Raw genomic sequence first — 26,585 nt, forward strand, 5'->3', positions numbered from 1 at the left:
GGCAGCGTGAGCGCGAGTCCAGGACATGGGGAACAGTGGTCAATCTCGCTGGGCCACCGGGTGTCTCCTGCAGTGTTGGTGGCAGTTGTTCCAGAGGTTTTGGATGCCCCTAAAAAGTAGATGTCTCTACTTTTTAATATGCTGTCTAGGTTGGTCACAACGTTTCTTCCAAGGAGCAAGCGTCTTTTAATTTCATGGCTGCAGTCACCATCTGCAGTGATTTTGGAGCCCCCAAAAATATAGTCAGCCACCATTTCCACTGTTTCCCCATCTATATGCCATGAAGTGATGGTACTAGCTGCCATGATCTTAGTTTTCTGAATGTTGAATTTTAAGCCAACTTTTCTTTTTTTAACATTTTTTTTTTTTCCAGTGGGTTTTGTCATACATTAATATGAATCAGCCATAGAGTTACACGTATTCCCCATCCCGGTCCCCCATCCCACCTCCCTCTCCACCTGATTCCTCTGGGTCTTCCCAGCCCACCAGGCCCGCGCACTTGACTCATGCATCCCACCTGGGCTGTTTCACCACAGATAATATACATGCTGTTCTTTCGAAACATCCCACCCTCACCTTCTCCCACAGAGTCCAAAAGTCTGTTCTGTACTTCTGCGTCTCTTCTTCTGCCCTGCATATAGAGCCATCGTTACCATCTTTCTAAATTCCGTATATATGTGTTAGGATACTGTAATGGTCTTTATCTTTCTGACTAACTTCACTCTGTATAATGGGCTCCAGTTTCATCCATCTCATTAGAACTGATTCAAATGAATTCTTTTTAAGAGCTGAGTAATATTCCATGGTGTATATGTACCACAGCTTCCTTATCCATTCCTCTGCTGATGGGCATCTAGGTTGCCTCCATCTCCTGGCTGTTATAAACAGTGCTGCGATGAACATTAGGGTGCACGTGTCTCTTTCAGATCTGGTTTCTTCAGTGTGTATGCCCAGAAGTGGTATTGCTGGGTCATATGGTAGTTCTATTTCCAGTTTTTTAAGAAATCTCCACACTGTTTTCCATAGTGGCTGTACTAGTTTGCATTCCCACCAACAGTGTAAGAGGGTTCCCTTTTCTCCACACCCTCTCCAGCATTTATTGCTTGTAGACTTTTGGATAGCAGCCATCCTGACTGGCATGTAATGGTACCTCATTGTGGTTTTGATTTGCATTTCTCTGATAATGAGTGATGTTGAGCATCTTTTCATGTGTTTGTTAGCCATCTGTATGTCTTCTTTGGAGAAATGTCTGTTTAGTTCTTTGGCCCATTTTTTGATTGGGTCATTTATTTTTCTGGAATTGAGCTTCAGGAGTTGCTTGTATATTTTTGAGATTAATCCTTTGTCTGTTTCCTCATTTGCTATTATTTTCTCCCAATCTGAGGGCTGTCTTTTCACCTTACTTATAGTTTCCTTTGTTGTGCAAAAGCTTTTAATTTTCATTAGGTCCCATTTGTTTATTTTTGCTTTTATTTCCAATATTCTGGGAGGTGGGTCATAGAAGATCTTGCTGTGATTTATGTCGGAGAGTGTTTTGCCTATGTTCTCCTCTAGGAGTTTTATAGTTTCTGGTCTTACATTTAGATCTTTAATCCATTTTGAGTTTATTTTTGTGTATGGTGTTAGAAAGTGTTCCAGTTTCATTCTTTTACAAGTGGTTGACCAGTTTTCCCAGCACCACTTGTTAAAGAGATTGTCTTTTTTCCATTGTATATCCTTGCCTCCTTTGTCAAAGATGAGGTGTCCATAGGTTCGTGGATTTATCTCTTGGCTTTCTATTCTGTTCCATTGATCTATACTTCTGTCTTTGTGCCAGTCCCATACTGTCTTGATGACTGTGGCTTTGTAGTAGAGTCTGAAGTCAGGCAGGGTGATTCTTCCAGTTCCATTCTTCTTTCTCAAGATTACTTTGGCTATTCGAGGTTTTTTGTATTTCCACACAAATTGTGAAATTATTTGTTCTAGTTCTGTGAAAAACACCGTTGGTAACTTGATAGGGATTGCATTGAATCTATAGATTGCTTTGGGTAGAATAGCCATTTTGACAATATTGATTCTTCCAATCCATGAACACGGTATGTTTCTCCATCTGTTTGTGTCCTCTTTGATTTCTTTCATCAATGTTTTATAGTTTTCTATGTATAAGTCTTTCGTTTCTTTAGGTAGATATACTCCTAAGTATTTTATTCTTTTTGTTGCAATGGTGAATGGTATTGTTTCCTTAATTTCTCTTTCTGTTTTTTCATTGTTAGTATATAGGAATGCAAGGGATTTCTGTGTGTTAATTTTATATCCTGCAACTTTACTATATTCATTGATTAGCTCTAGTAATTTCCTGGAAGAGTCTTTAGGGTTTTCTATGTAGAGGATCATGTCATCTGCAAACAGTGAGAGTTTCACTTCTTCTTTTCCTATCTGGATTCCTTTTACGTCTTTTTCTGCTCTGATTGCTGTGGCCAAAACTTCCAACACTATGTTGAATAGTAGTGGTGAGAGTGGGCATCCTTGTCTTGTTCCTGATTTCAGAGGAAATGCTTTCAATTTTTCACCATTGAGGGTGATGTTAAGCCAACTTTTTTATTCTCCTCTTTCACCCTCATCAAGAGGCTCTTTAGTTCCTCTTTGCTTTCTGCTATTAGAATGGTGTCATCTGCATATCTGAGGTTATTAGTATTTCTCCTGGCAGTCTTGATTCCAGCTTGTGCTTCATCCAGTTCAGCATTTCTCATGATGTACTCTGCATATAAGTTAAATAAGCAGGGTGACAATATACAGCCTTGATGTACTCCTTTTCCTATTTGGAACCAGTCTGTTGTTCCATGTCCAGTTCTAACTGTTGCTTCCTGACCTGCCTACATGTTTCTCCAGAGGCAGGTCAGGTGGTCTGGTATTCCCATCTCTTGAAGAATTTTCCAGAGCTTGCTGTGATCCACACAGTCAAAGGCTTTGTCATAGTCAATAAAGCAGAAATAGATGTTTTTCTGGAACTCTCTTGCTGTTTCGATGATCCAACGGATGTTGGCAATTTCACCCCTAGCTCCTGTGCCTTCTCTAAATCCAGCTTGAACATCTGGAAGGTCACAGTTCACATATTGCTAAAGCCTGGCTTGGAGAATTTTGAGCATTACTTTACTAGCGTGTGAAATGAGTGCAATTGTGTGCTAGTTTGAGCATTCTTTGGCATTGCCTTTCTTTGGGATTGGAATGAAAACTGACCTTTTCCAGTCCTGTGGCCACTACTGAGTTTTCCAAATTTGCTGGCATATTGAGTGCAGTACTTTCACAGCATCATCTTTTAGACTTAGAAATAGCTCAACTGGAATTCCATCACCTCCACTAACTTTGTTCATAGTGATGCTTCCTAAGGCCCACTTGACTTCACATTCTAAGATTTCTGGCTCTAGGTGAGTGACCATCATGATTATCTGGGTCATGAAGATCTTTTTTGTATAGTTCTTCTGTGTATTCTTCCCACCTCTTCTTAATATCTGCTGCTTCTGTTAGGTCCATACCATTTGTGCCCTTATTGTGCCCATCTTTGCATGAAATGTTCTCTTGGTATCTCTAATTGACGAGATCTCTAGTCTTTCCCATTCTATTGTTTAAAACTCTTCAAAAAAATGGGCATAGAAGGAATCTACCTCAACATAGCAAAGGCCATATGTGATAAGCCTACAGCAAACATTATTTTCAATGGTGAAAAACTGAAAGCATTCCCCCTAAGATCAGGAACAAGACAAGGGTGTCCACTTTCACTGCTGTTATTCAGCATAGTTCTGGAAGTCCTAGCTATAGCAATCAGAGAAGAAAAAGAAATAAAAGGAATCCAGTTCAGAAAAGAAGAAGTCAAGCTCTCACTGTTTGCAGATGACATGATACTATACACAGAGAACCCTAAAGAGAGTATCAGAAAGTTACTAGAGCTAATCAGTGAGTTTAGCAATGTTGCAGGATGCAAAATCAATATGCAGAATTCCCTTGCATTTCTGTATATTAACAATGAAAAATCAGAGAAATTAAGGAATTAATCCCATTCACCATTGCAAGAAAAAGAATTAAATAGGGATAAACTTACCTAAGGAGACAAAAAGAACTGTAAGCAGAAAATTATAAGACACTAATAAAAGAAATCAAAGATGACATAAACAAATGGAGAAATATTCCATGTTCCTGTAGAAAGACTCAGTATTGTGAAAATGACTCTTCTGCCAAACGAATCTACAGATTCAGTGCTATCTCTATGAAGTTACCAGTGACATTTCCACAGATCTAGAACAAAAAAGTTCACAGTTTACATGGAAACACAAAAGACCTTGAATAGCCAAAGCAGTCTTAAGAAAAAAGAGTGAAACTGAAGGACTCAACCTTCCTGACTTCAGATTATACCGCAAAGCTACAGTCATCAAGATACTATGGTACTGGCACAAAAACAGAAATATAGACCAATGGAACAGGGTAGAAAGCCCAGAAATAAACCCATACATCTATGGGTACCTTATTTTTGACAAAGGAGGGAAGAATATACAAGAGGCCAAAGACATCCTCTTCAATAAATGGTGCTGGGAAAACTGGACAGTTCCATGTGAGAGAATGAAATTAGAACACTTCCTAACACCATACACAAAGATAAACTCAAAATGGATTAAAGACCTAAATATAAGACCAGAAACTATAAAACTCTTAGAGGAAAACATAGAACACTCAATGACATAATTCAAAGCAGGATCCTCTATGACCCACTTCTGGTGTAACAAGTAAAAACAAAAGTAAACAAGTGGGACCTGATTAAAATTAAAAGCTTTTGCACAGCAAAGGAAACTATAAGCAAGGAGAAAAGATAACCCTCAGGATGGGAGAAAATAATAGCAAATGAAACAACAGACAAAGGATTAATTTCCAAAATATACAAACAGCTCATAGAACTCATTACCAGGAAAACAAACAGCCCAATCAAAAAGTGGGGAAAAGACCTAAACAGACATTTCTCCAAAAAAGACATACAGATGGCTAACAAACACATGAAAAGATGCTCAACATCGCTCATTATTAGAGAAATGCACATCAAAACTACAGTGAGATATCACCTCACACCAGTCAGAATGGCCATCATCAAAATGTTCACAAACAATAAGTGCTAGAGAGGGTGTGGAGAAAAGGGAACGCTCTTGCACTGTTGGTGGGAATATAAATTGATACAGCCACTATGGTAGATGGTATGGAGATTCGTTAAAAAACTAGGAATAAGATCACCATATGACCCAGCAATCCTACTCCTAGGCATACACCCTAAGGAAACCAAAATTGAAAGAGACACATATATCCGTTGTTCCTTGAAGCACTATTTACAATAGCTCGAACATGGAAGCAACCTAGATGTCCATGGACAGATGAATGGATAAAGAAGTTGTGGTATGTATACACAATGCAATATTACTCAGCCATGAAAAGGAACACCTTTGAGTCAGTTCTAATGAGGTGGATGAACCTAGAACCTATTATACAGAGGGAAGTGAGTCAGAAAGAGAAAGATTAATACCTTATTCTAACGCATATATACAGAATCTAGAAAATGGTACTAAAGATATTTATAGGGCTACAATGGAGAAACAGACATAGAGAATAGACTTATGGACAGAGGGATAGGGTAGGAGAGGGTGAGATGTATGGAAAGAGTAACATGGAAACTTAACTTTGAGTTCAGTTCAGCTTCTCAGTCGTGTCCGACTCTTTGCGACCCCATGAACTGCAGCACGCCAGGCCTCCTTGTCCATCACCAACTCCCGGAGTCCACCCAAACCCATATCCATTGAGTCAGAAACTTACTTTACTATATGTAAAATAGGTAGCCAACAGGAATTTGCTATATGGCTCAGAAAACTCAAAACAGGCTCTGTATCAACCTAGAAGGGTGGGATAGGGAGACAGGTTCAAAAGGGAGGGGATATATGTATACCTATGACTGATTCATGTTGAGGTTTGACAGAAAACAACAAAATTCTGTAAAGCAATTATCCTTCAATAAGAAAATAATTTTTAAAAAGTCAGACATGCATGCCATATTAGCCAGTCTTCCCTGCTTCATAGCTGTTTGACCCAGCAGAAAGGAAGCACAGATCCTTACAGAGACCTGTGTCCTGTTTGAAATGTAAAGTATATTGTTTGTTTTTCACTTTGTTCATTACCACCAAAACTGAAAAATAATACAAATGCCTCATCAACAGGGAAAAGGGTAAATAAGTTGTGGTATAATGGGATACTACATAGCATAAGAAAGAAGTGAACTATTGATGCATGCAGCAACATGGGTTAATATCAAGATAATTATGCTGAGTGAAAGAAAGCATACAGAAAATAGTATATACTATCATTCCATTTACATAAAACTCTCAAAAATATAAACCATAGTAGCAATGGCAGCACACTCCGGTACTCTTGCCTGGAAAATCCCATGGACGAAGGAGCCTGGTGGGCTGAAGCCCATGGGGTCGCTAAGAGTCGGACACAACTGAGCAACTTCACTTTCACTTTTCATTTTCATGCATTGGCGAAGGAAATGGCAACCCACTCCAGTATTCTTGCCTGGAGAATCCCAGGGACGGGGGAGCCTGGTGGGCTGCGGTCTGTGGGGTCGCAGAGAGTCAGACACGACTGAAGCGACTTAGCAGCAGCAGCAGAAAGTAAGTCATAGGGGATGAAGTGAAAGGATGGCAGAAAGAAGGAATTAGGAAGAGACACAAGGAAATTTGGGAAGGATGATAGACTTTGTTGTCTATTGTAATGCTTTCATGGGTCAAGTTAAAACATCAAATTGTACACTTTATACAATTTAAGTCAGTTATATCTCCATAAGGCTGTTTTTGAAATGTGTGTATGTAGGCATGTATACGTATGAATGCATGTATGTGATTGAGGGGACTCGTAGATTAAAGGAGACTTGAGAGACATAGCAGCCAAGTGCCATGTTTAGACTTTGCTGTATCCTGATTCAAGCAAGCCAACTATAGTAAGACATTCTGGAGGCACTTGAGGAAATAGTTTGAGTGTTAGATTATGTTGATTAATTATTGTTAATGTTGTTAGGTAAGACAGTAGCACCAAACAAAAGCCCATGTCTGTTAGACATAGTTCACTTGGTATGAGTTTATGGGTGAAAGCATACAGTGCTTGTGATGTGCCTTTGAAATACTCTAGGACAATAATGAGAGGGGAATAGATGAAAAATATAGAGAAATATTGATAATTGAAATTCAGTGATGAGTACTTTAAAGGTTCATTAAATTCCTTTTTCTTTCCTGTACTTTGAAGTTCCTCTTAAAGTTTTCTGTTGTTTTTGTTTTATTGTCAGGATAAAATCCAGGGTCTCCGTTGTTTTAGCCTCTGTTATACTACTACAGCCCCATCATCTGCCTCCCATCACAGTTTAGGATCTGGTTATATGCAAGGTGACTATCTGTCCCAGTGCGCCTGCAGTCTTGGTTTGCACCTATTATCCCAGTATAATTATTAACAGGGTCCTCTCACTCTCAGAATATTCTAATTTGAGTAATAAAATATATGCTCACCATAGTTAGTTATATCTGTAATTTCTCTCATATACCTGTGCCTCTTACCTATTTGTCTTTACTGGAGTAGTCCTTGGTCCAGAATCCCCCTTCCTGTCCCAATGCTTTCCTTATCTAACTCCTTCCTACTCTTTTCCAAGCCCTAGAGATTTGTCTGATTTAACTCTCTTAAATAAATGAGAAAAACTGAAGCTCAGAAAGGTGAGTGTCCCTTCCTGACTAAGATCATGGAGCGTAGCAGTGGCAGTCAGAAGCAGAGCTCATGACTGCATCCCTCCCCCCACGCACTGAGATTGATAAGCAGTTTTGAGGCGTTTTAGAGATACCCTTTCACAGAGACAGAGCTTGTATGTCTAAGACTGTGTCACCCTTGGAGCAGAATAAGAAAGCTATTGGAACAGTGGTCAGTAGCTCTGATGTGCATAAGAACTAGATACTGATAATGTAACGTTTCAAATGTTTGTTAGATACAAAATGCATTGGTGATTATGACACCTGGCTCTTTTTTTTTTTTTTTTTTTTACTATATACACTTGTTTACCAGAATGCTAAATCTGAGGGGAAACTGCCAGTTTTTTTAACTTTTTAATTGTTTTCTTGGAATCCTTTCGTGTGATATGACTTGGGAAGTAATGTAGGATAGTAGGAGTTTATATATTTATTTTAAAATAAAGAATATCATCTAGAGCATATCTTAAAAGTTATCACAAGAAGGAAAAAGGTCTGTCTGGTGATGGATATTGAGTTACTATGGTCATTTCAAAACATACACACGTATTGGATCATTATGTTGTATACCTGAAATTAATATAATGTGTATATCTATTAAAATTCAGTAAAAATTTTATTAAAGTTTGCTGAAATAAAAAAAATCCAGAGATTTTGCACCTAATATCTGTTTTTCTTTACTATTTTCGTAGCGTCGTCTTGGAGATGCAGCCAAGAAAGCCATCAGCAAATTGACAACCCGAACAGTGAAAAAGGGTGATAAGGTATAGTAATGAAATCACTTTAGCACTGTAAAACAGTAAAGTATTTTGCTTTTCATTTGGTAGGTGACAGTGCATACTGACCATTTGTGTCTCCTCCATTAGGTTTTCCTTTTACTTCAAGCATACTATCTGATGCTTTATTGTAAACTAACTTCTCTTGGAAATCTTATTCTTAGTATGCCTGTTATCTGGAGATCCTCCATACAGTTCTCTAATTTTCCTGGACTTTTAATGCTCCTGTCATCATTAGCTTCACTGGACCCCTTATAATTTCCCTAGCTGTTTCCCTAACAGTTTTCTTCTGCTGAAACCTAGCATCTTTGGGGTTCTTCTGTACAGAGCCAGGAAGGTGCGTTCTCTTCCCATGCTTTCTAAGACTTGCGTCTCTTCTATGTTTTGATTCTTCACATTAGTGGAGACTGGAGACCCACATTCAGGGCGTGGCAGTTAACATGGTGCTCCCTGTCCAGCTGGCTGAGCAGTTTGAAAGAAGGGCATTGTTTGTTAGAGTTGGACCTGGTAGCTTACGGGGAATAAATCAGAGAGGCAGTGATAGAAGCTATCTGTGGCTGAAATTGCTAACCCCAGTTTTTCAGTCAGATCGCGAAACTTGGTGGAGTCCTGCTTCTGCTTTCTGTGGACAAAAATAGCAACTTAATGTGAGACCCTATATTCAATATATTCAAGGCTATCTAGAATTAAAAAATTGTGTCTCTGAAGGCATAAAAACCAAACCTGTCTTCTGCTAAAGACCAACTCTAATTTTTTATCGAAGAACTCTGGAAGGATAATTATGGATAATTCTCCATCCTCTTAAGTTTTACCACTTTCTTTACTTCACTCATTTTTATTCCCACTTCCTTGACACCCTACATCTATTTTCCCTTGTCACAGCTTGGAAAAGTAGAAATATTTTCAGTGAACTTCATGGTACACTAAATAAACAAAAAACTAGAAATACTTGCAGAAAATATATGCAGCATCTCAACAAATGTACTTCATGCCAGAGGAGTGATCACCCATATAAATGCTTTTTTGATCTGATAGCCTTCAGCTGCCACATTAACTTGAACTTCCCTGGAGCTCGTTTAACTTATCCATCCTACTTTGTCCCCCATGCTAACCATCTTTCTTTACTAAAGTCAACATTTTTTCTTAGTTTGTATCTCCTAGACCTGTCCTGCTGAGTTTCAGTCCAAGGGGCAGTGACGCAACACATAGTGTTGCCTTTCCTGGTAGTGCTCTGTTTAATGACAAGTCAGGGGAACCCTTCCCCAGTCCAGAGGAGGCAGTGATCAGTTACCCTTGTTGACCAAACACCTGGCAGACTCTTCCTGAACCTTGATAAAGACCTAGTATAGAGTCAAATCCGTGGCTGTTCTTCTCTGTCCCAGATCTCCTATCCTTGGGGCGGGTCTGGTGATGGCTCACCATCTTTCCTGCCTATACTTAACCTTGTGGTCAGATGAGTGTCCTGGTGAGGACAGCACACTCAGAATACTGACGCAGCAGTAGTGGGGGGAAGGTGGTCCAAGGTGATGGCTGATTTGAATCTTGAAAAACATTATTATTCTGATTTCTAAGCTATTTCACAAATAGAATTAGTATTAATTGTTACACTGTAGTTTAAAAACAAAGTAGATTGGCCTGGATACAACTTGGGTTGACACAGTTAAGCAGCTGGAAACATACTACGTTTTTTATTATAACTTTTCATTCTATAATTACCTATTTACCATAGTTGCCACAGGAGAAATTTTAGCTGGATTGTATCTCCTCCATTTAGGTACTTTTAGGAGTAGTGTGTAACTTTTGTTCCCGTGCTTTGCCTTTCAGGAAACAGACCCAGACTTCGATCATTGTGCAGTCTGCATAGAAAGCTATAAACAGAATGATGTTGTCCGGATTCTGCCCTGCAAGTATGTCGGCTTTCTTTGTTTAAAATAGAATGGTACTAATTCTGCCCTGCAAGTATGTCGGCTTTCTTTGTTTAAAATAGAATGGTACTAATGTGATTTGTGTATCTCCCTTTTGGAGTGGGTATCCATTTGCTTTTGAGAGCCATTCTTACCCACAACTTTTCTGGTAGGAAGAGGCATGGCTGCACACTGAACATGGTGGTAAACAGAAATAATACAGAAGGACAACTTCATACTGGCCCTACTATTTCTGAGTCATGTGGCCCTGGCAGCTCTACTGCAGACTTCAGCGGGGCCTGATTGCAAACCTTCTCTAGTTAAGAGAAAAATAGGGTGCATCAGTAGCCTAAAAACAGTAAGGTCAAGAATTTTTATTTCTGTGATTTCTGTGGGTTTCAGATCTAGCCACTGATCCTCTCCTTCTTAGATCAAGGATACATCACTAGGCCCTCCAATAAAGCCTCAGCAGTGTCCACTTGGCACTGGGTACCAGAACTCTTTACCACTAGGCCACATGGCAGAAAGTGAAGAGGAACTAAAGAACCTCTTGATGACGATTAAGGAGGAAAGTGAGCGAGCCAGCTTGAGACTAAATATTAAAAAAATTAAGATCATATTATCTGGCCCCATTACCATATGGCAAATAGAAAGGGAAAATATGGAAGTAGTGACAGATTTCCTCTTCTTGGGCTCCAAAATCACTGCAGATGGTGACTGCAGCCGTGAAATAAGAAGACTGTTGCTTCTTGGCAGGAAAGCAATGACAAACCTAGACAGTGTGTTGAAAAGCAGGGACATTACTCTGCTGACAGGAGTCCGTATAGGCAACGTTATGGTCTTCCCATTGGTCAGGTACGGCTGTGAAAGCTGGACCATAAAGAAGGCAGAATGCCAAAGAATTTATGCCTTTGAACTGTGGTGCTGGAAAAGACTCCTGGAAGTTCCTTGGACAGCGAGGAAATCAAACCAGTCAATCTTAAGGGAGATCAATCCTGAATATTCACTGGAAGGACTGATGCTAATGCTGAAGCTCCAATATTTTGGTCATCTGATGCACGCAGATGACTCATTGGAAAAGTCCCTGATGCTAGGAAAGATGGAGGGCAGAAGGAGAAAAGAGCATCAGAGGATGACATGGTTGGATGGCATCACCGATGCAGTGAACGTGAACTTGGGAAGACTTTGGGAGATGGTGAGAGACAGGGAAACCTGGCATGCTGCAGTGCATGGGGTCACAAAGAGTCAGACATGAGTGGGCAACTGAACAACAAGCAGAACTCTAGGACTTGGGTTAAGCCTTTGACTGAGCCTTGGCTCTGTGCAGTGGGGAGGACTTGTACGTGCTGTGTGCCTACCCCAGGTCAGGCACTCTGCTCTGTGCAGTTTGCATCTGCTGTCTCCCCGTTGTCCAGTGAGGTGTGGTGACGTCAGCAGTAGAGCTTCCAGGGCCAGGGTCACACAACTCAGAAATGGCAGCGCTGGTGTAAAAATGTCCTTCTGCATTATTTCTACTCTTTACACAGGACCGCATGCCTCCCTCAGAAAGAAGGATGTTCGCCTGCACTCTGGTGCCCCCAAAAGAGCATGTGGATTTCTACCATGGTGCTATGCCAAGCTCAGGAGTATGAAACATTAAGATATACAGTCTGAGCATTGATTGGAAAAATATGAAGTCATCTACTGAGAAGCCTAAAATCAAAAGTCTCTCCTCTTCTCATTTAAAACTCATTCATGTAACTCTTACCTTTCTAATAATATGGAACATGTGAATGAATAAAATAATCAGTAGTAGTTGTCTCCATGAGGCTACTGGTGTTAGTTTACTTATTCACAAAGTTATATATTTTGAATCCAGAGAGATCTGGGTTTCTTTAAATCATAACATATGAATAATTCCATATATTGAAATGGAAAACCAGGATTCTGGAAGTCACGTCCTTTAGTTTACATATTAAGGGAACTCTGTAAAACAGCTGTCGTGTAGAAAATTAAATTATCTAATTATAGTTTTCAGGTCTAAAAACATGAAGCTAAAGGAAATACACATACAAACACAGTTGACCCCTATACAACTCAGGTTTGAATTGCACCAGTTGACTTATTTCAGTAGTGAATACTGCAGTAATAGGTGATCAGCTGATGGTTAAATGTGCAGAACCATGAATAGAGAAAAAAAGAAAGTGGAAGTGCTAGTCACTCAGTCGTGTATGACTCTGCAGCCCCTTGAACTGGAGCCCGCCAGGCTCCTCTCTCTCTGGGATTTCACAGGGGTGGGTAGCCATTCCCTTCTCCAGGGGATCTTCCCAACCCAGGGATCGAACCTGGGTTTCCTGCACTGCAGACATATTCTTTACCATCTGAGCCAACGGGGAAGCCCACGAATACAGAGGGATGATTGTAAGGTTTTATGTGGATTTTCAACTTCAGTGGGTGTCAGCACCCCTAACCACTGCCCCTCCACATTTGTTCAAGGATCAGCTATGCAAATCAGGGGAAACAGTAGTAGGATACTTTATAAAGCATAATCAGCTCTTACTTGCTTTTAAAAACTGTTCTTATCTGCACAGATTTCTTTTGAAACTGGAATAACCAGGAAGAAGTCAAGTCTTTGCAGATTCTCTGTCTTCCTCCCTTAGTCCAGGGGCCCCTAGGACTGTCTGGGACCTAAGAATGAAGGCTTCCAAAGCTGTTAATGATAATTAGTAAGTTGACAGTGTTTTCCTCAGGGGAGCCTCAGCTGAAACTAGATTGTGCTGGGAAATTTGTTCCATATTCTTTCTGTCCTTCAAGAATTGGCTTTTCTAGAGTTTCATTCCTAGTTCTCTTTTTTCCTTCCAAAGGTCAGAATCAATGGGGAACTTTCGGAAATATATCCTGAGGGGAGCTCCAGGCTTGTTTGCTTTTATTAAGTACCAGGGGTGACTCTGATGCTGCAAGGCCACACCATCTGTTGAAGTCTAGAGCTGTGCTTGATCTTAGAAATTTCTTAGAATTTGACCCACCACCAACGGAGGAGATCTCAACCTTTGCATTTGTTGTCTGCTTTCGAGTATTAGAATTTGACGCACAGCGTTTTTTTGCACCTGTCATTAGGACACTGCTCGCGTGGTTGTCTTTTATTCCTAGATCCTTGTCTAGATGTTGCTTCCCCTTTTACTTTGAAGCTAGCTGTAGCTTTCTCTGTGTTGCACAGCCTGCTTAGCAAAACATTTCATCTAACTGAGATGGTGACAACAGCATGATTCCGAGGTGCAGTAAAAACTAACTTTACAATCAAGCAACGTTCTGTGTGACCCAAGCTGACAGTTCTTTACCTAGAGCAAGGTCTTTCCACCTGGGCACTGTTGGCCTTTGGGACCAGACATTTCTCTGTTGGGCAGGTTTGAGGGGCTCCCCCTGCGTGGCCAGTTCCTTAGCAGTATCTTTGGCTTCACTCCCTAGGTGCCACTAACACCCCCCACACGTGGCCGTTGACAGCCACAGATGCCTCCCGGTGAGGACGCCTGACCTAGAGCATGGCTCCGCACAAATACTCATCTTTACTCCACGTCTTTCCTAAGCCTCTGTTTTCCCATGGGTCCCTCTCAAGTTCCTTTAACTCTTGTGTGCCGCTTGCTCTGTGCTCTCTCCCTCAGATACTCTGCCTTCCCTCTAGCTTGCGGGTCATTGAAACTGACGTGATGTGTGACTCAGCACTGCCCAGAGCCCCTCTTTTTCCTTGGTCATTTCTCCCTTCTCCTCAAGCAGCACATCCAGGGGTATCTATTCTCCTTAAACATCTGCACTCATCCCTTTATTCCTCACTCTCATCAGGTAACGTCACCATTGTCTTCACAGAAAACGATGGCTGTTAGTTGAAATTCTCCTGGCTTGCTGACCCTAAGCCTTCATGCACAGCTGCCTCCACACCCACCCTTGCAGCCTTGCCTCCTGTCAGGACAGAGGACAGCCTCCTTGGTTCTAATGTGCTCTTCAACCTGGGCCTCTGTGTGCCAACACCTTCTCATCCTTGAGACCTGGCTCTACTGACTGTTTGCTCCCTCCAGTTCTTGTCCTTTCTGTCTCTGCCCACCAGCATTCCACCATGCTCAAGCATTTCCTATCCAGTTTTTATAACTCTCTTTCAAACCCATCTCCGAAGCTGTACCACCCTACAGCTTCTCCCCTTTACAGCCAGATTCTGAAAAGCATCTGCACTCACTGTCTCTTCTTCCCCTGAGTAAAGCAGGGAGAAAGTACAGGTGTCTTTATGTCTGTTTGTCCTTCCTTTTAACATACCGGCCCCAAGACTGAGCTAAGACTTTGTACAGACAGCAGACCTCTCGTGGATTGCCGGCTTCTTGCTGCATGGCCTTCACTCCTGACCTTCTGTCATGTTAATGTGCTGAGGCCAGATGGCAGTCAGCACCGCATTGGGACCTCCCACTTGTGTCAGCTGATTACAGTCAGCTGTCCTCTGGATGTTAGCCAACTCATCTTAGAAACTGGAAAACACTGCCTGTTCTGCACCTCTTCTATTTAAAGGTTAGCCACAAAATTTTTAGTGGCTAAAAACACTTTTCAGAAGTAGAGTGCTGCAGCTCGGATCATTGTATGTCTAAGATGCCACCTTGGAAGCTAAAGTGGGTCAGTCGCCTGGCGGCTGGCAGAGGCACTGCTGTGATGCCCCCTCCTCAGAGGGAAAGCCTATTTAAAACAGTGCCTACTGCCAGTCCTAGTTCGGGGAAATGAGTTCTTGTCTCTGACCTTTAGTAATCCTGGATCCTTTTATATATGCCAGGTCTTGCACGGCACCAAGAGGCTGCAGAGCTGTGAAAACAACTCGCCTTCAATGTAGACGCCTCACCCCACCCCCAGCCATTGTTCTGATCACTCTAGCTTACAGTGTGTTGGGAAGTAGGAGAGTGGGAAGGCATTGTGTTTCAGTGTTACTGGTTTTGTTCCCTTTTATGTTCTATACTTCCACATATCCCCCAGTATTTCTGTATCCCAAAGTATTTCTACTAGGAATAAAGGACTTTTCTGAGGCTCTGATACACTTGTCCTTTACACGTCTCACCATTCCTGAACACATCGCCCGCTTTCCATTCCTGTACACCGCTCAGCCCTAAGTATGTCGGGCCCTTTTCTGTGTTTATGTGCATTTTTATTATTCGAGTCTTTTTAGAACAGTGGGAACGGGTTCTTTTCCAAGTCTTACTGGCCCCACGTGCCCCTCTGAAGTGTCTGTGGATGCCTTTCATACATCTGCAAGCCTGTGAGAGCTCACTCTGGTGCGGGCGTGTGGAGACCTGAAGTCTTCACTTCAGCACACTGAACTGTTCTGACCGTGTCGCAGGAGTTGTATGAAGTATTGACATTACTTTGCCTAGTTATGCGTTTAATAATACCTTTTATTTGCATATCCTTGGGGTCTTTTCTGAGTTTTTCAGTTACTGCTGCAAACAGCCTCACAAGACAGACAGCAGGCAGCCTTCCGCTCTGCGCTTCTCCCCCACAGCACTCAGATGAGACAGCTGGTAGTCAGAAAGGGCTGTTTGTCATGGCACAGGCTGTTGTAGGAGAAGGGAAGGCCATGTGGAGTTTGGTAAAACAGTAGACCCTAGGAGACAGAAGCAAGAGGTAAAGAAAACAGGTGATGAAGAAGAGAAGCCGCTCATTCAGGGCAGCTCCTCTCCACAGCTGTCAGTGGCCTGAGTCAGAGTGACGGGCTTGTGTCAGAAGGGCCAGCAGGTGAAGAGGGAGAGGTATGCTGTGGAAATTAGACTGTTTTCTGGGCCAGGTGTAGAGCTAGACTGTTGGAATCCTGGAAAGAGTGTGGCTGGAGGAAGAAGTATGGGAGGGAGGGAGGGGCAGCTGGGGTGGGGACTGAGGGTGGGAAAGCCATAGGGTGGGCAGATCACCTAAAGGAAAAGCGTATTTTACGGAAAAAACGAAAACTTTCTGATTTTGAATTAGCTAAGGAAGAGACAGGCTTTAGCAATACGTGAACCAAGAGCTCCCAGATGTTCAAGCTGGTTTTAGAAAAGGCAGAGGAACCAGAGATCAAATTGCCAGTATCCGCTGGATCATTGAAAAAGCAAGAGAGTTCCAGAAAAACATTTATTTCTGCTTTATTGACTATGCCAAAGCCTTTGACTGTGTGGATCACAATAAACTGTGGAAAATTCTGAAGGAGATGGGAATACCGGACCCCCTGACCTGCCTCTTGAGAAACCTGTATGCAGGTCAGGAAGCAACAGTTAGAACTGGACATGGAACAACAGACTGGTTCCAAACAGGGAAAGGAGTACGTCAAGGTTGTATATTGTCACCCTGCTTATTTAACTTATATGCAGAGGACATCATGAGAAACGCTGGGCTGGAAGAAGCACAAGTTGGAATTAAGATTGCCGGGAGAAATATCAATAACCTCAGATATGCAGATGACACCACCCTTATGGCAGAAAGTGAAGAAGAACTAAAAAGCCTCTTGATGAAAGTGAAAGAGGAGAGTGAAAAAGTTGGCTTAAAGCTCAACATTCCGAAAACTAAGATCCTGGCATCTGGTCCCATCACCTCATGGGAAATAGATGGGGAGACAGTGGAAACAGTGTCAGACTTTATTTTGGGGGGCTCCAAAATCACTGCATATGGTGACTGCAGCCATGGAATTAAAAGATGCTTACTCCTTGGAAGGAAAGTTATGACCAACCTAGACAGAATATTAAAAAGCAGAGACATTACTTTGCCAACAAAGGTCCTTCTAGTCAAGGTTATGGTTTTTCCAGTGGTCATGTATGGATGTGAGAGTTGGATTGTGAAGAAAGCTGAGCGCCGAAAAATTGATGCTTCTGAACTGTGGTGTTGGAGAAGACTGTTGAGAGTCCCTTGGACTGCAAGGAGATCCAGTCAGTCCATCCTGAAGGAGATAAGTCCTGGGTGTTCATTGGAAGGACTGATGCTGAAGCTGAAACTCCAATACTTTGGCCAACTCATGTGAAGAGTTGACTCATTGGAAAAGACCCTGATGCTTGGAGGGATTGGGGGCAGGAGGAGAAGGAGACAGAGGATGAGATGGCTGGATGGCATCACCAACTCGATGGGCATGAGTTTGAGTAAACTCCGGGAGTTTGTGTTGGACAGGGAGGCCTGGCGTGCTGCGATTCACGGGGTTGCAAAGAGTCAGACACAACTGAGTGACTGAACTGAAGGAAGAGAGGCTTTCTTTCCCAGCTTGTCCCTAGAGAACAGTTGGTCTTTGTTTTCCTTCATTACAGTGCTCCACTGGGACCCAAACACTTTCTTTTAGATCAGCAAATCTACAAGGGAACACTTAAGGACCCTGACATAAGAGAAATCCATTTATAACTAAGGTTAAAGGGACAGAGAACACTCAATTTAAACAGCTTTAAAAATTAAATACGGGATTAAACCATTTTGTTCATACCAAATAACTGGTAATAGAAAAGAAAAGCTAGATAATAAGAAAAGGGGAAAGCAGAAATGCTGGTAAGAAGGGAAGGTAAAAGCCAGCACTGCTGGCTTAAACCAGGATTTCCACAGACAACTGGTCCAAGTCAGCTCCCCAGCTCCAGAGCAGCTACACCAGAGGTCACATAACCTCTCTTCTGTCACCTGCCAACTGGCCAAAGTTCATTGTCCACACTGCATCGAACTGCCTGAGAGCACCTTCCCAGCCCCCCATCTCTACCAACACTGACCAAACCCTCACTGGTCCATAGACCTCCCAGAGACATTTGCCAAATATATGCCAAGTAAAGGCAGATCATGTATGCTTGCAGTGAGGAGAAGCTGACATTTATGTCAAACCTAAAGGGGTCTGTATCCGAAAAAAAGGAATAGGGGCCTTGTTCTTATCTTCCTTAGGCCACAGCCAACACCGTTCACAGCTGCTGGGGAATAATCCCCACCTCTGAGAATACCCTCTCAGTGGAATTCTGGGGCAAGTCTTTATCTCCCTTTCAGAGTACACTTCAGATCCTAGGAACAGTAAACAGATGTGACAATGTGTTATGTATACTAAATGGATTTAGGTCTTGCCTATGGTTTGATGACTTTCACCCCTTAAGTGAAAACCTTCAGGGATAATGAGGTTCTGATTCATTGCTTTATCTGTAAGTTTCAGACTGTGTGTACAAAGTCACTTCAGTCGTGTCTAACTGTTTGCTACCCTATGGACTGTAGCCCTCCAGGCTCTTCTGTCCATGGGATTCTTCAGGCAAGAATACTGGAGTGGGTTGCCAAGCCCTCCTCCAGGGGATATTCGCAACCCAGGAATTGAACTCGCATCTCTTATGTCTCCTGCACTGGCAGGCGGGCCCTTTACTACTAGGACCACCATTTAGTTGCCAGTATCTTGATTCTTGGGCTTCTCGGGTGACTAAATAGATAAAGAATCCACCTGTCATGCAGGAGATGTGGGCAGAGTCAGATGCAACTGAGCATGCACACACATCTTGATTCTTAACCCCCAAAAATGGGTACAAGGCTACTGAGTGATGATCGGTTATTTGGGTTGAAACTGTAAGCATGAATGTTTCTTCCAAATCCCAATTAAAACAGTGAGTTTTCTAAATCTCTCACTTTTTTAAACAGGAATATATATTTTGAAGAGGTGTATGTAACTACTTATAAGCTAATATATAAATTACAAATTAACAACATTTAAAAAGCATATGATGGTTCAATTTGGTATCTTTCTCAAAATTTCTTTTATCTTATCCCGAGACTGTGATTAGACGATGGTGCCCGGAACGCCTGTCCTGGCCCCTGCCTCTGCCCCTGCCCCGCTGGCCAGGACTGTGGGGCTTCCCTGTGGCCTCATTTCAGGTCCTCAGAGCTACCACAGGGAGCTACATGAGCATGAGAAGTGATTTCAAGAGCTCCCTCACTGTCTTTTCTCCTTTCCATAGGGCACATGCACCTTCTTCAAGAGTGCAAAACCCTCCATGACTTATTTCCAGTCACAAGGGTGTGACGCTCCACTCTCTGGAATAAAAATCACCCATCCTCTCTCCCTTCAACATTTTAGCTAAAAACTGCTGGTTAAATGTTATCTGATTCCTAAGCACAGCTCATCCCTACAAATAGTCCAACTACCCTGTAACTTTACAAGCATTTAACTTGGGTTACTTAAAGGTCTTTTTTTTTTTTTAATTTCATTTACTTATTTTTTTGTTTTTACCTTTGGTTTATTTTTTTTAATTGAAGGAAAATTGCTTTACAATGTTGTGTTGGTTTCTGCTATACAACAACGTAAATCAGCCGTAATCACACATACACCACCCCCTTCTTGAGCCTCCCTCCTCTCCCCGCTTCCCACCCATCTAGGTTCTCACAGAGTGCCAGTCTGGGCTCCCTGTCTATCTGTTTTACAAGAACTCTTTTTTTTTTTTTTTAAGAACTCTTTTTAAATAATGTTTTAAACAGCATTTAAACAGAGGTTCATGAAACTAATTATATAGAATTTAACTCCTGGTTAACATTTAACTTCTGATTAATGTTTTTTGAAATTCTTTTCTTCTGCTTTGGATATTATTGAAAACAACTGATTTACAACATACAGTATCTTCATTCTTAGTAAATTTCCTACTTTTCCTCAAATCTTTATTTGGAATTTGATGGAATAAAACCAAACAACCAAATACTACTTATCAGTTCTCATTATACGGTGCTATTAACATATAAGATTGGGTTTAGATTTTCTGCCAGCTCTGTTTTAATACATCCCCAGTATTTGTCTCTTGGGACCGAACAGGCTAACTAAAAATTTCATTTCTTTGCATTTTGGCCTAAGAGTTTTTCAGGATATAATTTGTGATATAATTCTCCATTTTTTTATAGGCATGTTTTCCACAAATCCTGCGTGGATCCCTGGCTTAGTGAACATTGTACCTGTCCTATGTGCAAACTTAATATTTTGAAGGCCCTGGGCATTGTGGTATGTTTCCTATTTTGTTAATACTTCTGTGTCATTTTACATCTAAGCATAACATAACATAGGCTTTCTCTGCCAGATAGTCTTGTTGGTCCAATACTACATTTTCTTCCACATTAAAGTCCAGCCCACATCAGAGAACTTATGGAAGAGCAGCTGAAGAACTGTGCTAGTCTACTTTAAAGCATGCTTCTTTTGGGTAGTAGGTGTGTGACGAAGAACTAAGGTAGAAAGAAGGATGTGGTTTTCCTATATTTCAATATCTTTTTTTTCTTTAAAGGAGGAGAATGTGGATTTTTAACTCTAGTCCAGTAGTAATTTTTTCTGCATTCAACGTGATATTAAACCGTGTCATTACTTATGTTTCTTCCTCTTTAATTTGGCTTTGCTCTCCTGGATGTTGGTAATTGAGGGTGAGGTCCGTGAGGGTGGGCAGTGCCAACCCCAAGCTGATCTCTGACAGCTGGGTAGGGGCTTTGGTTGGGTACCAGCCACATAGAGCACTTCACCCATAGCCAGCTGAGCCAGCGTTGACTACCTGAGGACCTTGGAATTCTTTCCTTAAAAGAAATATCAGTATATGTCCAGGATTATTGCCTTTTAGAGGAAAGTGAGATACTTTCTGATCTCAAAAAAGAGTCGTCGAATAATCTCCATATAGAGAAGAAAGTTTATGTTGACCCAACAGATGAATTCCTCATTTTAACTTTGCAGATCTGAATAATCTTATTTAAAATATGCCATCAGATGACATTTTAGAAGCAATCAGGTTAGGTAGTAGTGCCGCATTTATCCTCCCATCTTCAAAGATCATGTTAGTGATTTATAGTTTCTTTACCTCTTAACACTTGACACTGGCCTAGATACTCCCTTCTGGTGAGGGCCACCCTTGAGACTGTCTGGCGGCACCCCTGGCCTTCCACGTCCACTAGTTAGGGGATGATAGTAGCCTTTAGCCCCACAGCACTCTGCTCCTCTCCCTCAGCATTAGGTGCTTACATTGTTAAACAGGTTTTTAGAGTTCAGAAGACTTCTCAGTGTAGATCTACTCTTGGTGGTATGCTTTCTTTATGTTTTAAAGGTGAAATATAATTAAAGCCTGACTAGCAAATAGATGAGGTGTTACAGAACAGTTAATAGGGAAAAAGGGATATTTTATGTTATCTGTGTTAACACATGCACCAAAGTGATACACTGCACTGATTGTCAACTTTATAATAATAATAATAATAATGAATCTCTTTGCCTGTGAGCCATGTTCACAAAACATTGTCCTTTATAAAGATGAAGTATCCAATTTTCTCAGTTCTACAGTGGATTTTGGCTTTCCTTTTATCATTTTGGGGAAGAAATCACCAGTTTCTTTTAAATAAAAACTCTTGAACGAGAATGGAAAGTGTAAATGGGGAGAGAAATGAGAGGAAATCACATGGAAAAAACTGGTAAAATCTTTGCAACAGGATGTCAAGCATTTAGAATTTGATAAAAGGATCTGTTAATCTTACAAGCACTTTTAACCTGGAAATATTTTGCAGCCAAATTTACCGTGTACTGATAATGTAGCATTTGATATGGAAAGGCTCACCAGAACCCAAGCAGTTAACCGAAGATCGGCCCTAGGTGAGCTCGCCGGCGACAACTCCCTTGGCCTCGAGCCACTTCGCACTTCGGGGATCTCGCCTCTTCCTCAGGATGGCGAGCTCACTCCTCGAACAGGAGAGATCAACATCGCAGTAACAAGTAAGTGGGCCCTGTGCCCAGGGTGCGGGACTGGCTTGCTGCTGATATTTGACGTGTGGTGAAGAGTTGAGGCAATTGGTCACCAGGGCCAGTGACTTAAGTCTGTAACTGAGAAAGTCATGGGTGCTTTTGTTAAAACTGATATTTGTAATCATGAAACTTCCTTTCTAATGAGAAACTTGTGTATTTGTGTGTAACTAATGGTTATAGTTGCCACTTGATGGGCAGTTGATCAGAAGTCTGTCTTAATAGCTGCCTATCAGCCTATTTTGGAATGATGGTGTTGCACACAGGGATGTGAGGGTGACGTCTGCAGCGTCACAGGTGTGTGGTGTAACTGTGAGCACCAGCGCTCTCTCGTTCCTATGCTGCAGGAGACTTAGTAAAACACTCATCCAGAATTTGAACCTAAAATTCACAGCTTTAGGAACAGTTGAGATAGCCAGTTGCCGCTCCCTGTATTTTACACTTTTATGAAATTTGGTGTCTTGGTATAATTGTACAAGAGGTGTGAGAAAAGCCATAAGATGACCTACTTTTTAAAAATGTTCTGGGCTAGTTATGAATGTCATGATTGTTGAAATGTTGACAAGAAAAGAAAAATGCTCTGAATGTTTTGATGGCCTTACCAAAGTATGAGTGGGCTGGCAGGCGTGTGAGTGGACATTCACCCTGTAACAAGCCAGCTGTTTTCGATCCATTCTTTATGTGTTATTCTCTTCTAACAACCTTTCACCCCATCTTCCTCATCACCACTCTGGTGCTGCCTTTTTCAGTATATGCTGTGCTTGCCTATAGCTTCAAGCCCTAACCCTAATGGGACTCCTCTCAACTTCTGGGAGTCAGTAAAGTGGATAAAACTATTACAAAAAGACTTTTCCCTTAAGTAGTGAGACTTGGGTGGTCTATTCAATTGATTTACACATGTTTTTAACCAACCAAAAATTGTTATAAAATGATTTTGCATGTTTTATTCTCATTTGTTTAAACTGGAGGAGAGTTCATTAAGTTATAGAATCACTAAAACTATTCTTTGATACATTTTGGCTAATTTCTTACCATTTCCCAGTGTTTTGTTTTAACAGCATTTCATGTTTTCCTGCGTTGACATTTAGGTTTTATGGGCTAGATTTTTAAATGATGTAATGATAAGAACAGAGACAAAGGTCGCCTGTTTATTTATGAGCTCCTGGCGGGCCTTTCACTGATCAGCATTTATTGAGCACCTACTAGTACATTAAGTGATTATCCCGTTATATTTTATACAGAAATATCCTTTCAAAATCTTGTATTTTGGTGATAAAAATATTACTTCATGTGTCAAATTAATCACCTTTAGCAAATTTGTACATGCTGAAGTGAAATTCATGTGGTTAGACGAGACCAAAGCTCCCTCTCTCAGCTCAAAGCTCTGTAGCGCCACAGTAGCTGCAGCGCATTCAGCCAGCAGCCACTGTTTGCAGGGCACTGTGCTAAACACTCACCGGGGAGGGCAGAGGCGGCCGGGACCCGGCTGCGTGCAACGTGCCGAGATGCCTCTGGGCCCGTCGGGCGTCACTGTGGTGGTGTTTACTTCTTTCTGGTTACTAGTTTTTATAACTGAAATGCCATGCATGTCTGGATGCTATATTCAAAATTGGAAACGTAGACGTAATTGAAGTTAGTCTGCCTTTCATGTATAAAAAAGTCTTAAGAAGAAAAAAATAAAAAATGCTATATTAAGCTTCTTGAAATTGATGACCAGAATCTCTTAATTTTTTTAAATGCCAGATACATTTTTCCTAACTTAAAATGTATGAGGTTAAAAACGGTGGATTTTACATGGGTTCCTGAATGTTTATTATTTTGACTTAAAGAAAAACCTAATAAATTCACTCTGTTGATGAAGAATTTGTATTCCAAGAAGCAGCGGCTGCACTGTTATCTAAAAAGAAAGAGCTTGCTGTGCATTTTAATAATGTAAACCAAGATGGGCAGAGAAATGCTTATAGAACAACTCAGCATCCTGGAATCCTGAAGAACAGTTCTTCTTAATCTTTTGAAGATCACCACCTTTAAAATTCGATGAAAGTATAATAACCTTTTTATAGAAGAATTAGTGGGCGCACCCAGTGTTGCATAGCTGTAGGATCCCTGGAAAGCAGATTAGAAACATCCATGTTACACATAGCTTTCACATATAAACATTTGGCATTCCAAGTATAAATTTCTTCTCCTGCATAATTGCACATGTATAGGTAATTTTACTGTGTAAAACTTTGTTAAACCAGTCCTAGTTTGTGTATACTTTAGGGAATATTTTATAATTAAAACTTTTTAGGAAGTCAGATTGATTCTCAGGTTGTTTTTATGTTTCTCAGTAAATACTGTTTTTGAAATATTACCTTGGTGATACAGAGTTTGAAAAATCAAGGGGAAATATTAACTGATTTCCTAGATCTGGAGACTAGGTAAAAAAACCTTTAGAGTTCTGTGTACCATAAGCTTTCATCTCTTTGATGGGCCAAGTATCTTATGAAATAACTTTCCGTTTCTACTTCTGCTTGATAAAGCCTTAACAGCCAGTGCTGCTTCTTAGTGGTGGAGTTGTGAAGGGTAGTCCTCTTCTTTGCAGGAGACACCAATAAGATGTCCTTTTTAAAAAAGACTCTTAAGTAAACCCACTCATAGACAAAAAGAACATAGATGAGAATGCCATGGAAGCCAGCCTGCGAACTGCTTGGAGTACCCAGGAGACCTTTGGGGACCACTGCTCCATATTTCTAAGCCTTTCTTTAGGAATGAGTGACACAGCCATGCAGAAGTGACAGATGAAGAAAAAAGGTTATAAGTCTGGCTAGTCCACTTTACTGTCATTTAACAGTTTTGAAAACCTGTGTCCATGTGCCATTTTATATACATCTTTTACTGCACACTTTGGTGCCACACCTCTCACAGACCTCAGGACCTTAACTGGAAGAAATGTTTGGGCCATGCTTTCCTTTCTGCCTTGCAGCTTTCACCACTACTCCCACTAACCTTCTCCACTTAGTAGCTCTCTGGCAAACCTCCTCCTGCTTCACTTCCTTGTGCCAGTCTTGGCTTACACCTTCGTTGACGTCTGCTTCGTTGCATTTGAGGGAAATGTTGACATCGATTTGACTTAAGTCTTCTCCCCAGAGTGATTTCCTCCCTTTCCTTTGTCAACAGAAGAATGGTTTATTATTGCCAGTTTTGGCCTCCTCAGTGCTCTCACACTCTGCTACATGATCATCAGAGCCACAGCTAGCTTGAATGCTAATGAGTAAGTAACAAATTGTTTTTTGGATTGCATGTGCCAAATGATCCCAAGAAAATATGTCATTTTCATAAATCATGAGAATTGGCTTCCACCAATTTCATACTGATCCTGATGGGATCACAAACAGTAACACTGACTGGGAGTTCACTGTGTTTACTTTAGAAAAGATCTAGGGGCTTTCATCAGCCACAAGGTTAGAGTAAGTCAGTGACGGAACAAACGCTGAGGAAACCAGTACAGTTGTAGTATATAGAGAATCCCCACGTCCTGATCACTGATGGGATTAGCCCCACTTTGCTGCTTGCTCGTCAAACTTTACCTGGAGATTTATATACTTAGCTTTCGGTGGAGAACTGGCACCCTGGCCTATGGTCACAGGAACATGGATATTTAACCTGCAAGAAAGAAGCAATCAGAAAGACCTGTGACTTCTAAATATTTGAAAGATGATCAGGAAAGAAAAATATAAGCATAGACTGTATTTTCATAGGACAAAATGAAGACCAGGTTACAGATAGGCAAAATTTCACCTTGGTAAAAGGAAGAACACCTGTCAGCAGGCTACTTACCAGTGAGTCGGTTTTCTGTGGGGTTAGGGAGTGCCCTGGACCAGGAGTGCAGGCAGAAGCTGCGTTTTACTTGTTAGAGCTATTGGATGGAAAATTTGGGCTGGATCACTGTTGAGGTCCAGTTTGATCCAGTGGTTTTCAAGAAGTAACCTTCCACAGGGGTAGCTTGTCTCCATGGGGGCGGCTTTATTTGTTATGCATTAAACTTGGGGCATTTACTTTAGGATATTATTCAGTCCTTTCTTTTAAGCAATATTCATGAAAACTAATTCAAGACGAAAGCATCCCTGGAACACTGCTGAAACTTGAATTGGTGGAGTTCCTGTGCTCTCTGTTTTCTGTTATGTCCTGGCACTTAAGTTGATTAGTAACAACCAACCAAGCTCATGTAATTGATTTAATTAAATGCTTATAGTCCAACTATAGAAACAATGGGCAAGAAACTTCGATTTCCAAGGGCATGATTTTATTCCTCCTAACCCGATCTTTTGGCTAGATACTTACAAGAAGTACCCTTTGCCGTCCTTGACATATTACATATTGAGAGGATGTCATGGTCACTTGGCAGTCTTCAGTCTTGAGA

General features: G+C 41.3%; 1 protein-coding gene across 3 annotated transcripts in view; it reads left to right on the top strand.

Moving 5' to 3' along the window:
* Window positions 1-26,585, top strand: part of RNF130 (ring finger protein 130) — a 141,478-nt gene that overhangs the window by 106,577 nt on the left and 8,316 nt on the right. Inside the window, exons 4-8 of one of the 3 annotated variants that reach the window (XM_065917247.1) lie at window positions 8,483-8,554; window positions 10,391-10,473; window positions 20,320-20,416; window positions 21,949-22,153; window positions 25,343-25,436. In XM_065917247.1, the coding sequence (XP_065773319.1) occupies window positions 8,483-8,554; window positions 10,391-10,473; window positions 20,320-20,416; window positions 21,949-22,153; window positions 25,343-25,436 (551 nt within the window). Of the gene's footprint in view, window positions 1-8,482; window positions 8,555-10,390; window positions 10,474-11,996; window positions 12,162-20,319; window positions 20,417-21,948; window positions 22,154-25,342; window positions 25,437-26,585 lie in introns of those variants that run through there. The other 2 variants (XM_065917248.1, XM_065917249.1) reach the window with 2 other exon arrangements.

This window comes from Muntiacus reevesi, chromosome 1, assembly GCF_963930625.1.
Source record: "Muntiacus reevesi chromosome 1, mMunRee1.1, whole genome shotgun sequence".
In the NCBI taxonomy this organism is placed as follows: Eukaryota; Metazoa; Chordata; class Mammalia; order Artiodactyla; family Cervidae; genus Muntiacus; species Muntiacus reevesi.